General features: G+C 36.9%; 1 protein-coding gene across 3 annotated transcripts in view; it reads left to right on the top strand.

Moving 5' to 3' along the window:
• Positions 1-14,237, top strand: part of arhgef1a (Rho guanine nucleotide exchange factor (GEF) 1a) — a 132,455-nt gene extending 118,218 nt beyond the window's left edge. For all 3 annotated transcript variants that reach the window (XM_056479338.1, XM_056479339.1, XM_056479340.1), the window contains 7 exons: positions 1,884-1,982; positions 2,094-2,143; positions 2,562-2,603; positions 5,908-5,958; positions 6,047-6,358; positions 8,410-8,599; positions 12,922-14,237. In XM_056479338.1, the coding sequence (XP_056335313.1) occupies positions 1,884-1,982; positions 2,094-2,143; positions 2,562-2,603; positions 5,908-5,958; positions 6,047-6,358; positions 8,410-8,599; positions 12,922-12,992 (815 nt within the window). In that variant the 3' untranslated portion in view covers positions 12,993-14,237. The remainder of the gene's footprint in view (positions 1-1,883; positions 1,983-2,093; positions 2,144-2,561; positions 2,604-5,907; positions 5,959-6,046; positions 6,359-8,409; positions 8,600-12,921) is intronic.
• Positions 14,238-15,103: the final 866 nt, after the last annotated feature.

The raw sequence follows: 15,103 nt of genomic DNA, 5'->3' as shown, positions 1-15,103 counted from the left end.
ATTAGTGGAAAACAGAAATACTTAAAAATATATTGTAGACAGCATTTTGGCTACATTTTGTATTTTTAGCCTATTTAGCTCACATAGAGTTATAAATTTGTGAAGCATATTTTGAAAATATGTTTTTTAAAGGCGGTTCATTCTTGTAATGTGAGGGATGCTGACAATGAAGTAGATGATCCAAATGCAGGTTTATTATGAACTGGTCAGGCAGGCAATAGTCAACAGGGTCAAACAGCTACATGCAGGCAAATCCAGAAGAGTGGTCAAATAACAGGCGAATGGTCAGTACAGGCGGCAAGCAGCGTAAACAAACAGAACAAAGCAAGGGTCAAACACGGCAAGGCCAGGCAAAGGAAATGCATTGTAATGTTCATACTACAGTATAACAAGACTTAGCAATAGGTGTGTGTCTGTACTGCTTTTAAAGTCCATGTAATCAGTTCTGAACAGCTTCAGCTGTGTGTGGATGTGGAACAGGTGTGAGTGTGTAGTGCATGACAGAATTGTAGTCTATATTGAAAGATTATGTGCATTTTAGTTCAGTTGCATTTACATTTGAATAAACTCTGATGTGATATGATGGGGTGATCTGAGCCTCAGCCCCCACAAACTGATAGGTGTGAATTAAATGACTCTTTTACGATAGGTGTGACCCTTTCACAATCTCAATAGGTATAAGCAAAACAACAACTGAAACATCCGATAAGAGGGTCCTGCTAAGCCTCGTAAACACAGAATGGTTTGTTTGATGCTAGTATAAAGTACAGTCTCACAGACAGTATTTTGGGTTTAGTTACTTGAAGACAGATGAGTTAACATCACTGCTGAGGAACTGCACTATTCATTGTCTTCAATAAAGTCTTCTCCCCATAAGAACTTTGGTCAGCTTACTTATTTATGTATTAGAGTCATCTAATACATTAGCAAGCCACCCAAGAATGGTTGAGCCAAATACAGCAAAATCTTACAATAAGTTGACAGATTTGTAGTCCTGAGTGAAAGTGAACGATTCCTAGCGATCTACAAGCCTGGATCGCTGGTGGTTGTGACAAATCTGCTGTGGCGACCACTGACAAATAATGGATTAAGCCGTAGGAAAATTAATGAATGAATGAAAGTTTTATAAAATAATACTTCATAAAGAAATCTTCTTAGTTTAATAAAAGTTAGTTTATTAATCCGTTAAAATTTTTTATATCCCAATAAGCTTCTGGGCGACATGGTGGCTCAGTGGTTAGCACTGTCGCCTCACAGCAAGAAGGTCACTGGTTTGAGTCCTGGCTGGGTCAGTTGGCATTTCTGTGTGGAGTTTGCATGTTCTCACTGTGCTGGTGTAGGTTTCCTCCGGGTGCTCTGGTTTCCCCCACAGTCCAAAGACATGCGCTATTGGTGAATTGAATAAGCTAAATTGGTCGTAGTGTATGAGTGTAAATGAGTGTGTATGGATGTTTCCCAGTGCTGGGTTGCAGCTGGAAGGGCATCTGCTGTGTAAAACATATGCTGGATAAGTTGTCGATTCATTCCGCTGTGGCGACCCCTGATGAATAAAGGGACTAAGCTGAATGAATGAATTCAGATATCCAAATAAGCATCTGAATAAATGATATAGCAAATCTTAAAATCTTAAAAATATATCCTCAAATAATAAAAATTGGCAAAATGTAGCAGTTATGTAGTTTTTTTTTTATTCTTAGAGATTACAAATGTTACAATATTCTATTTAAAAACTACTTGCTGCAAAAAGCAACTATTTTGTACTATTTTTTTGTATTTTAGAAAGTTCAAGATCATTTTTGGCTAAATCTTCTGAGCTGGTGTTCAGATCTTTAATAATGTCTTGTAAAATGTCATGATGTACTTTTCTGTGTGTGTGTCTGCAGTGGACAGATTGACTGAGCTGTTATTAGGATCCGGTTTAGAGGTTCCTCTGCCCTGCAATTCCAACGGCCATCACAACCCCCCCGGATCGCTAGTAATCAGTCTGTATCAAGATCACAAGACACTATATGCAAATTAATGTGCCTTTAGTGTGTCTGATTGGCTAAATAATACCTATTAATCTAACCGTTGTGCTTTTCTCAATCTTCCAGATGGACAAGAAGTATTGGTTAATGGATCTCAGGAGAACCAAGCTGCTCAGGTACACAAAACCATCTAGAAAACACATGCTAACTATTTTAATCAATGCTAGTTATCACGCTTCTCTGACATCCATATCCGCCCCCGTCAAATACACTTCATAAAATGTAATAATTATGCACATAGTAAGATGGTTTGATGCTATTACTGAGTTTATGTAATCCTGAAAAAAAAAACATTAGTCATTTTTCGAGCTCATCTGAAACTCACAGGTTTCCATAGCAACCTGAATCTACCAAAAACTCTCCATCACGACTAGCCACTGGTGTTTCAATGCTGCACTTATTTTGCTTTTCCATCAACACATAGCTAGAGAGTGCTTTTCAATGTGCGCTGACAAGGGAAAGCTATTTGAATGATTTTTGCTGGTTTAGAATTAGAAATATTTGAATAATCTCCAAAAAACTGTTTATCTACAGGACGGGAATGGGAATCAAATGGAGGACAAGACGCCAAGTGAGGTACTGACAAAGCAGGAATGTGCTGATTAAATCTCAGGGCTGATAACGATGACACACTATTTTACAGCTTGCACAAGTGTCATTTAAAGGAACTCTCCTCTTTTTTGGAAATAAGCTCATTTTACAAGTCCCCTAGAGGTAAACAGTTGACTCTTTGTTTAATCCATTCAGTCGATCTCCAGGACTAACAGGAGCACTTTTAGCTTATTAATCTGATTAAATAATTTATGCTAAGCTAAGATAAACATTCTCCCGCCAGACCCTGTGATCGGCTGAATGGATTAATAAATGGTAAAACTCAACTGTTTAAAGGAACACTCAACTTAAAAAAATAGGCTCATTTTGCAACTCCACTAGTTAAACGGTTTAGTTTTACCATTTTTGAATCCATTCAGTCGATCTCCAGGACTAACAGGAGCACTTTTAGCTTAGCTTAGCTTAGCGTAAATGATTGAATCAGATTAGACCATTAGCATCTCACTCCAAATTTTCAAAACTATGTTTAGATAATTTTTACTATTTAATGCTTGACTTTTCTCTAGGTACATTGTGTACTAAAACAGATGGAAAAAAAATCTGATGTATGAAACACTGCGTACGCAGAATCCCACGCATATTCTCTTTGTACATCCGAATTAACGTGAAACTGAGCGCACGTGCACGAGCGCAAAACCTCTACATGCCTCTTCCTCCTAATAAATATGGTAATGACTCTACTTTGGCAAAACCAAACAAAAAAGGAATGGCTAAAGCAAGCAAGCAAGAAGAGAAACTTCAAAGAATGTGAATTGGAGGTGCTTCTATCGGAGGTAGACCAAAGAAAAGTAATAACAAAAGAAAAAAAAATTGAGTGGGAGAGTTTAGCTGACGCGGTTAACGCAGTGGGGTCTGAACATCGCACTGTGAGTGAATTGAGAGAAATGGTCCGATGTAAGAGGAGGTTAAGAGGAGAACAGCGGCGCACCGTCAAAGTTTGGACCGAACAGGTGGGGGAACAGGGGATGCTGAACTAACACCCTTTGAGGAGAGAGTTGCCTCAATTGTGGGCGACACTTTACTGTCTGGAGTAGTATCCGTGTCTGTGGGAGACACAGATGTATTAGTGGAACACTCTGTTAGGGCGGTATAGCAGCACTCCTCTGCTCTTATCAGGGCAGCGCCACCGGCATTTCAGCTGCCCAATCGCCCGCTGACCGAGTGTGAGAGTGGGCATCATTGTATCTGCGCTCTTGGTCAGTTTGTGGGTTGTTGAGGGGGGTTAACAGCCACGTCTTTAATGGATAACCACGGTCTCCTGATATGCAGTTGAATAATTACGCTCAATAAAATAAAATAAAAAAACTTAGCTGGAATAATCAACAACAATATGTATTTATAAAGCACATTTAAAAACAACCAAGGTTGACCAAAGTGCTGTACATAGGAGTGCTAAAGACAGAGAAGCAGAATATAAAAAAACATTTAACAAATAAGAGAAATAAAACAGTTATCAAGGAGTATTAAAAGCAAGAGAAGATAGATAGGTCTTTAAAATAGACTTAAACACAGAAATGGAGGGGGAAAGTCTAATAATATCTTTAAATACAACACTCACCAAGAAGCCACCCATCGTGCACCCTGCCACCTTGGAGCCTCGAATGTCCTCTAATAAACCCAACACTGCCATTGCCATAGACTAAGGGTGGTGTGCATTTTCGAATGCTTTTATATGTTCTAAATCACATAATTTGTAAAAAAAAATTAAATACAAAAATTCACCCATTTTATCAATTATAAATTAATGTTTTTCACGTGTTGGTGCCATACTTTGTAGTGTGCAATTTAACATAATTGCCTCTAGGAGTCGTCAATGGAAATAAAACAAACACACACAAGAAATACAAGTACGCCAGACATGAAGTTGGCATGGACCAACGCACATTCTCACATTCATTTCATTGTGACTAAATCAAAACGTGAGCGTGAAATCTGGCGTACGCAAAGTTTTTGTGCGTACGCAGCGTTGATACATGAGGCCCCAGGTGATCAGCTGAATGGATTAATAAATGGTAAAACTCAGCTGTTTAAAGGAACACTCAACTTTTAAAAAGGACTCCTTTTGCAACTCCCCTAGTTAAATAGTCCTGTCTGGCGGGAGCACTTTTAGCTTAGCTTAGCATAGATCATTGAATTGGATTAGACCATTAGCATCTACCTCAAAAATGGCCAAAGATTTTCAATAATTGTCCTGTTTAAAGTTTCACTCCTCTGTAGTTACATTGTGTACGTAATAATGTAACTTAAAGTGTTGGTGCAAGTGTAGAACGTAGTGCTGGGGACTATTTTGACTCTTTGTAGTTACATCGTGTACTTATAATGTAACTTAAAGTGTTGGTGCAAGTGTAGAACATGGTGCTGGGGACTAATTTGACTCTTTGTAGTTACATTGTGTACGTAATAATGTAACTTAAAGTGTTGGTGCAAGTGTAGAACATGGTGCTGGGGACTATTTTGACTCTTTGTAGTTACATTGTGTACGTAATAATGTAACTTAAAGTGTTGGTGCAAGTGTAGAACATGGTGCTGGGGACTATTTTGACTCTTTGTAGTTACATTGTGTATGTAATAATGTAACTTAAAGTGTTGGTGCAAGTGTAGAACATGGTGCTGGGGACTATTTTGACTCTTTGTAGTTACATTGTGTACGTATAATGTAACTTAAAGTGTTGGTGCAAGTGTAGAACATGGTGCTGGGGACTATTTTGGCTCTTTGTAGTTACATTGTGTATACTTATAATGTAACTTAAAGTGTCGGTGCAAGTGTAGAACATGGTGCTGGGGACTATTTTTTGTGTTGCGTAATATCATTGCACCTGCGAAAGCCATAGAGTAACAAAGCTCCTTGAATATTAAGCCAGGATGATAGTTACTAGCCATATTATGCAAAAACATAGCAACATTTCATTTTCTTCCACAATATTAAAAAGTCGAGTTTAACCATTATTGAATAATCAATAATCATAATAATAAAGTACCATGGCTGCAGCAAGCACAATGATGTTATGCAGCACTGTTACCTAGCTGAGGACTTTTTCAGGCACTGTTTAATAAAATTCTGCATTTGCAAATATTAGTTTTCCAAATAATGCATAACAACGCTTCTTTCATCGTCATACCGAATGTTTCATCATCATTACACACCTATCCTAAATATGTTAAGTTGCAGTCATGTGATTGGCTGATTAGACATTCACCTAAACAAACAGTGGCCAGTGAGATTATGTATGCACTGCTTTGTGATGCGTCTGAATGTCTTGTGTTTCAGGAGGTGTCTCAGAGGCTGGTGAATCTCAGTGCTCAGTTACACGCACTTCAGGTATGAAAAATACACGTCAAATCAAAACACGCTGCAAAATCAACTGTGAAAATCACTAAAATGGCTAAAACAAAACCCACTTTTCTAGGGTGTGGTGATACGACAGGACACCATCTTAGAGCTCTGTCTACGAGAGAGCCCCGTCTCCCAGGCCCCCTCAGGGGTTCGTACTGTACGCTCTCTGTCCCGGGATGGAGCCAGTGACATGGGCTCAGTAGGTGAACTGGCCCTGCTTCAGCGGCAGCACAGCCTCCTGCAGGAGGAGCTGGTGCGCCTCAGAGGAGCCGACGGCAAACTCAGGGACAGCGAGAGAGCCAGAGCTCATCTGGAGAAACAGCTCAGGGACATGAAGACCAATAGCGCCGCTCTAGGGGATCGAGCTGGTACTGCAGGCTCACAGGTCAGTTTTAGACCCTTTTTTTCATTGTGTATTTTGGTTATATCATTCTTTCATGCATGCAAATCTACATTTTTGTCATGGAGTGTACAGAAGGGTGACTTTTTTTCAAGTGATAGGCAAGCACTATCACATATTTTTTTATTATAACGTGGAAACAATTTGAAATACTTCAGCAATTTAGTCATACAGACATGAGTAAGAGGCCATTCACACAGAATGCATCCTTGCGCCTACAAGATGCAGCACTCAAAAAGTGCCTTAACTACCATCTTGAAATCAAATAAAATACCAACTTGCTACCAACAATTGCCTCGCCTCTGAGTTCTTTTGATTGGTTAATTCTTTGAAACTGACACTGATGAGTAACAATAAGTATAAATGTTTACATGGTATGTTAAAAGTGCGGCGTTCATGTGCATGGCAACATAAAAAACGCAAGATGTGAACGTAACGGTCATATTCATGCATTAAACGTGTGTTTACATAGAAAAACAATGAAAATGTAACACATTGGAATGATAAAAAACGTTCTGAGTGAAAATTCAATTAATTGCTCAGCCCTGTGGTTTATTAAACTATTTCATAAACACTTATCTGTGCATGATTGCATGATGAGCAAAATTATGTTTGCTGGTTGTTCAAAATGTACTTTAAAACGAGCCTAAACAACACAATTCTCTAGATTTGGGGGCATCATTGTTTTATGTTCAATTCACTTAAATTTGTTACATTAACTCAATTGATTTGTGTTGGGACTACATGAATAAATTGTGCAGAACTTGGCATTTTTACAGTCACTTTGTCCACATTTTTATGTTACAGCCTTATTCCAAAATGGATTAAATTCATTTATTTCCTCAAAATTCTTCACACATATACTCCATAATGACCATGTGAAAAAAGAGTTTTTGAAATTGTTGCAAATGTATTAAAAATAAAAACCTGAAAAATCACATGTACAGTATTCACAGCCTTTGCTCAATACTTTGTTGATGCAGCAATTACAGCCTCAAGTCTTTTAGAATATGATTTTACCTTATTTCTGGATTAAATTTTTTCTTTTCTCAACAATGCAATATTAACCATGGTGCAAATTGTAGTCAGGTGTAGCTTATTCTGAAGAATCTGAAAATAAAAATAGCTTCTCCTCCCTGTTGCACCAACATCACTTCTCTGAAAACATGTTGACTGGAACAAGGGAAAGATCAACCTATCCAACCCAGGCTCATTCTGAAAACGTACCTTTACAGATGTTTCTGGAAACCGTAGATTACGTCCCGGCGGCATGTTTTTCTTCAGTTCTTGTTTTCGTGAATCCACAAAGGCCGCTGTGTACGCTTTTTGAGATCTCAAATTTCCCTGGCGAGTGGCATTCGCGCCTGCTGTTCTTACGTAAACCCACCAGAGGCCACTGTTGACTGACTTTTTGACAGACTTTTTGACTGACTGAGCGAACGATCGACTGACCCACTTTTCCTAAACCCAACCAATTTTATCAATTGACTCGCCCACTCACTTCGCTAAACTCAAACAACACGTTTTAAAAGCAATCCAAAACAATTAAATCTCCCACCTGATTTTTACCACGTTTTCAGATTTTACCACATTCTCAATCTGTTATTTACTTGTTTATTTTTTGGATTCTATTTTTGTCTCACCTGCTTTCTGGAACCGCTCTTTACCAGACTCGAACCCTGTCGTCATGGTTAACTCTTCTCTGCATCCCAAGCCCACCGACATACATGGTGCGCTAACGGGACAAACTGGTTGCAGCCGGAATGCCGTCCATATGGAGATTCCAAGTCATTCTGACGTTCTGTGCTACCTCCTCAGAAATTGCTACGGGTAGCTCAAACAGGAGTAGCACATATTGTCAGCTTCAAATGTCTATCGGAATGAACTACTACTCTGTCACTTTTGCACTTAGAAAGGACTTTTTGATAAATTTGCAATCAGCATCTAATCAATGCCCTTTACAGATGCCATGTGGTGTTCAGAGTGCAGGAGCTCCCTATTTTAATTCACTTCTTATTTCATTTGCTCTCCTCAAGGCTCCGTCAAATCGCAGAGAAAGCGATACCGACCCCAACACTGACACGCCACTGGCCAGCCAGGAATCCATGGACCAATCGGATGGCCTGCAGGAGTGCAGTGATGTGGAAGTGGATGTAATTTCTGATGATGATGATGATGATGACGAAGTGGATTCAAGGGTTTCTCCCCGTTCAGAAAGTCCCAGAGGTCGGTGTTTTAAGAGACAGAAATACATGAGACGGACCATTTTTTGGTATCTGTATCAAATAATTAAATTTAAAAGTAATTTATATACATAGAAAGTGGATTTTAAAATAGGCATCCACCTAAAATAATCATTAAAATAATGTAAACATTTTTATTTGAGTAAGTATTGTTTAAGTAGTCTTTTAGTAGGTAATGTTCCATCATCATTCAGTGTAATATACACTCACCGGCCCTTTTATTAGATACACCTTACTAGTACCGGGTTGGACCCTCTTTTGCTTTCAGAATTGCCTTAATTCATTGTGGCATAAATTCAACAAGGTACTGGAAATGTTCCTCAGAGATTTTGGTCCATATTGTCATGATGGTATCACGTAGAAAGGTGGTTTAAGTGACTTTGAACATGATTTGCTGATTTACTGGCATTTTCACACACAACCATCTCTAGGGTTTACAGAGAAAGGTCAGAAAAAGAGAAAATACCCTGTGAGCGGCAGTTCTGTTGGCGCAAATGCCTTGTTAATGCCAGAGGTCAGAGGAGAATGGCCAGACAGTAACTCAAATAACTACTCGTTACAACTGAGGTATGCAGAAGAGCAACGTGTCAACGTCACAGCCTACTTGAGTATTGTTGCTGACCATGTACATCCCTTTATGGCCACAGTGTACCCATCGTCTGATGGCTACTTCCAGCAGTATAACGCGCCATGTCATAAAGCACGAATAATCTCAGACTGGTTTTTTAAACATGGTGATAAGTTCACTGTCCTCAAATGGCCTCCAAAGTCACCAGATGTCAATCCAATAGAGCATCTTTATGATGTGGTTGAACCAGAGATTCGCATCATGGATGTGCAGCCGACAAACAACTGCATGATGCTGTCATGTCAATACGGACCAAAATCTCGGAGAAATATTTCCAGTACCTTGTTGAATCAATGCCATAAAGGATTAAGGCAATTCTGAAGGCCAGTACTAGTAAGGTGTACCTAATAAAGTGGCCGGTGATGGTATTACGTAAATAAAATACCATTATTTAATTTTATTTTATCACAAAAAAAAAAATATCTGTGCAATGATATATAAAAATAGATATATTTGTGAAAACTCCATATGCATGAGAGAGTCTTCACCCAGAACACTGTAAACTTTGGCCCTGGTGTAACACTAATATCAGCCTACACACATGCGATTATGCAACCAATGTGCACAGCACAGATACGCGATGAATTTAGCACATTACACCTTCCACACACACCCACACACGAAGCTACACAAACTTACTGTACAGACACACACTAAATGCTGTCAGACAGGAGAATTTCCTTGGAGTTGATGTAAATAAGTACATTTATGTGTATTATATTTGTGTAGGCATGTGGATAATAGCTGGATAAAGTCAGTCAATTGAGGGTGCCATTTACATTGAACATTGTGTGCCTTGTGTGCATACATCTATACACACAGAAGGCGTGACTTTTACAGCACCTTTAGATGATATAATGGGCGTCTTTAGGTGTGTTCAAAATAGTATATCATCATACTGCATGTCAAAGTGTTTAGCTTTGTGTGTTCAGTATTTTCAAAGTACAATTGAAATCAGAATTATTAAACCCCCTTTGAATTTTTTTCTATTTAAAATATTTCCCAAATGATGTTTAACAGAGCAAGGACATTTTCACAGTATGTCTGATAATATTTTTTCTTCTGGAGAAAGTCTTATTTGTTTTATTTTGTCTAGAATAAAAGCAGTTTTTAATTTTTTAAAAGCCATTTTAAGGTCAAAATTATTAGCCCCTTTAAGCTCTATATTTTTCTCGATAGTCGACAGAACAAACAATCGTTATACAATAACTTGCCTAATTACCCTAACCTGTCTAGTTAACCTAATTAACCTAGTTAAGCCTTTAAATGTCACTTTAAGCTGTATAGAAGTGTCTTGAAAAATATCTAGTCAAATATTATTTACTGTCATCATGGCAAAGATAAAATAAATCAGTTATTAGAAATGAGTTATTAAAAATATTATGTTTTGAAATGTGTTGAAAAAATCTTCTCTCCGTTAAACAGAAATTGAGCAAAAAATAAACGGGGGCTAATAATTCTGACTTTCACTTTAAATGAATACATTAATTCAACAAAATATTGGCTACACAAATTCCAGTACACAAGAATGAGTTTGGTGTGTACATGTGAAGATTTTGTATATTTTGTGGTACAATAGAGGCATTTACACATAAAAAAATCAGATAATGATTTAAACTATATAGAGAGATCAATTATTTTCACATTACTGTAATATTAAAGGCTACAGTTAATGGCAGATCTCAGACTTGTTTAATTTAATTCTAATTGTTTTTAGATATTATAGTAAAAATAACAACATTAGAAGTTTTCACATTATTGTTCGACAAGATCCTGGTATCATCTTAGGATTTAAGAATCAATATGAAAATTGAAAATAATAATTTTATGAAATTTATTAAATACATTTTTTTAAATCAAGTTCCACACATGCAGTGGTTAAAATGACCCTCTATGTGTTCAATAAGTTTATTTAAAAGTTAAGTTCTGGTTATCAATCTGTATTCAAATCAAAATGATGTATTATGTTCAGGGCTTGACATTAACACCTGCCAACCCGCCAAATGCTGGTAGATTTCAACTGTGGCAGGTTGGACAGCCACCTCCACTAGCCACTTTGGCCGGTTAAAAATAATTTTTAAATAGCCAGTGCTGGCTCATCACTAAAGATTAGAACTTTAGTTTAAGACCGTTTGTCAATAAGCGTGCAAATGCGATCAGCACGACTGATAACTGTTTGTGCGAGCAAAGAAAGCAGGTGAATAACGAAAGAGAGGATGATCAGGTGATCGTTGAGACAGGCTCTCCTCACTCACTGACAAAGGCTTCAGTGTCTCGCGCACAGCTGATGCGATGTGCACGAGTGCTTAAAAGCTCCCGCGTCCTTTGTATGAAGCAACCGTGCCTGGAAACACAACTGATGCGATCGTTTCTCTTTAAAATAGACTGAAAAAAATCGGTACCCACAGTCCTGCTGCTTTCAAGAGCTTCAGAATTTTTTTAAGCAAAAGCATTTGCCGCTTTCGCTTTAACTATTCTTTGAACAGATTATTAATGGGCCTAACGTTAACTCTGTGCGCATGACCATGCTTTCTTTAATACCGCACACAGTGTTTTTCACCTGCTTTCTTTTACTTATAGTTATTTTTGTTAATATGTTTTAATTATCATCCTTTACAATAACATTGCTGTAATAGGAGATGAAATCCTCATTTATGCTTAGTTAAGTGATGATCTGGAACCTTTAGACTGGACAAATTATTAGATACATGACAATAATTGTTTTAAATGTCTATTGTTTTTTTAAGAACATTTTTGTTGAATAAAAATTGGTATGTTTACAGCTATATTTAGCTTTTTTGACATATTATTTAAGTTTTGTGCCAAGGAAATAATTAGTTTGGTGTGGCTAGAGAAAAAAAAAACATTGGTAAATCCTTAGTATTGAGCTCTGAAAAGTCATGTGAAATAAAAACTAATTGCAACATGACACTATAAAGCCACAACCCATTTGCTCATGTTCATTGAGCTAGCTCATACACAACACACACACAAAAAATGAAATGAATGAGAAGGCATGTGAACATAACACAACGTGATTCAAGCAATGGATTTGCAACAGAGAAACTAGGGGTTTTGGGAAACACTCACCACTACATCGTTCTTTTACCAAATGATGCATCGTACTATGATAGTTCAGCCGCGAGTTACGTCGTTGTTTAGGAAACGCACCCCAGAGTAGCTGTAGCCATATTAGTTTGTGCCTGAATCAGACAGAAAATGAAGAGCACACAGCTGAACCTCACTCCTGCTTTCTGACAAGTGTCTTTCATATAAATTCACCCCTTTAAAGTGATATATTGTCTGGGTTTGTGTTGTATATTACGCAAAACAAATCTTGTAATAAACTGCCAGTACATTTTTCTAACATTTTACAGACTTCTCTATATATTATTTCTTTTACAATATATTATTTCAAACTACTAAAATGTCAATAAAAGTCACTTTGTTAAACTCTAGAGTTGAATTTTCAACATCAAAAGTCGACGGAGCAGAGATCAACATCCCATAATGCAATTCACAACTGTAAATAAACAGAAAACACCTGTGAATCACAAAATATGGAAACTATTAATAACTAATAATTTTACAATGTAAATATAAATGACCTAATCAAGAATTAATGGTCGAATTCATTTCCAAACATGATTTTTACATTCTTTCTTTTTTTTTGACAGATCTGCAGGACATTCCTGAAGAGAGTGAAACGGCTACAGACCCCCGAGACCGTGACGCCTCACACTGCTAATATTTTCATTTTATTTAATAATTTTTGTTGTTGTTTTTATCAACCCAAGACTGGCCTGGAACAGACTATATAGACTCATGAGCAGGTCTTCCTCCCGAACAGGGAAGAGTCTTATTATTTTATGAATATTCATTTCATTATACAGTATTTAGTCATATCCAGTCATTTTGCTTAGAGCTTCTGTGTGGCCATTTAAGACCTTCATCTCCTTGGAATCCAGTCATCCTCCAGTATGGATTAATGCGAATGTGCCAAAGCATGGAGACGGAGTCAAGCAAATAATGGGACTTGATAGCAGCATGAAGCGGTTGTCTTAAAATGACCTAAATCAACCAAAAATACGGCATCCAGCTCAAAGGTACCGGCAGAAATTATTCCCATTTTATTTGTACTGTATGTTAGATACTCAGTAGGGTTTAGTGTACCGATTTGACACATGCTGGAGCACGCAAGAGCAGAATAGAGCTTTTTTGTCATTGTTATTGTGTTATTTTAAAAGTGAAATGTTTGTGAGAGGTCATTTTAAAAAGTCTTTTTAATTTATTTATTTTCCTTTATTTTGACATTCAGGCATGTTAGAGTTAGAAAGAAGCCATAATTACAGAATATACCAACGTTTGGGACCAAAACTACTGGCTCTTTAACTACTATATGACTATTTTTGAAGGATTTATATTGCACCTCATAGCAATATATAGAAATATATTTACATCCAGAGCAAATAACTTAATAAACCCAGGAAGGTTATTATGATAATGAGTATTATAATAATATTCTGAATGGTTCCTCAGCCCACAGTGTGTGTGTGTGTTAACGTGGACCTATTATTATTATTTTGTAAATATAGGATTTATTGACTGAAATAAATCACGTCACCAAAATCTGCCAGTAACGCCAAACGACATTGGACGTGTCTTACTACACTTTTGCTTGTTTTTGACTTTCTTTAAGAATGTTTTACTTGACTTTGTGCCAAACTCTGCTTGGCTGAATATCGCTGAGATATAAATATTATGCTTTCATTTTCGTTAGTTCAACATTTCAGGAAGCTTATAGGAGTTATTTGTAGGATGAGATTCTACACATTTTGAAGTAACTACAAGGTAACGCAGGATTTACCGAAGTCGCGAGAAATGTTTATATGGAAAAGGACTGAAACACTGGGGAAATGTTCATGCTGTGTTTCAGATATATTGCAGTGGATATAGAATACTGTGGAAGAATTAAATCTGCTGATATACAACATCATCTGTTTCTTTCATTTTTATTTTGTACTTGAAATTCATTCGTATTTATGTTTTTGATGTCGTGGGAAAACATACAGTGGAGATTTCGGAAATAATCTAATCTCCATTGTTCAAAATCTGAAGGGATTTTTTTAGTTAAAATGAAAATGTATTCATTCGATATTTCTTCAACATGTTTATCAAAAAGCTAAAGTTCTGGTTATCAGACTATCAAATTTTATGTTACATTACCCAATACAGCACTGTTTTAATAACAATATCAATAACAGTCAGCACACTAGTATGATTTCTGAAAGACTAATGCTGTACATTTGGCTTTGTCATTGCTGGAATAAATGACACAAAAAAAAACTTAATTGGACATTTCACTGCTTTAAGTTCTTAATTGGATATTGTATTATTTAAATACAGCATACACTTTTTTCTGAATTCTGTTTTACAATATAGACAGTACTCAACCTTAAAGAAGACATACAGTCTTATGCAAAAATGTGAGCACCCCTCTGTGGCTGCATAACAATGTGCTCTTCTTTATAAGAGAATATCGCAGTGAAATGCTATTCAGTTTTTAGAGAAAGCTAGATAATGTCATGTTTTTTTTTTGTCAGAAATATGCAGTGTAGCAGTATTGAGATGTGTGAAATTAAATTGAAACTGAAAAATAGGCAATGCAATTTTGTGTGGATTTCAAACCCTGAAGTCACTTAATACTGATTGAGTACAACACAAAATTGATTTGAGTGATATTTAAGATAGCTGATTGAAAGTTGTGCTTTTCCTTATTGTAAACCTAAAAGTAGCAGCATGGAAAATAATTAACAAGAAAGTAGCAACCTCAAAAGAACTTCCTAATGACCTAAAAAC

The sequence above is a fragment of the Danio aesculapii genome, chromosome 19 (genome assembly GCF_903798145.1).
Source record: "Danio aesculapii chromosome 19, fDanAes4.1, whole genome shotgun sequence".
In the NCBI taxonomy this organism is placed as follows: Eukaryota; Metazoa; Chordata; class Actinopteri; order Cypriniformes; family Danionidae; genus Danio; species Danio aesculapii.
The sequence above is the reverse complement of the archived record's forward strand: the minus strand, read 5'-3'. Positions and strand labels throughout refer to the sequence as shown.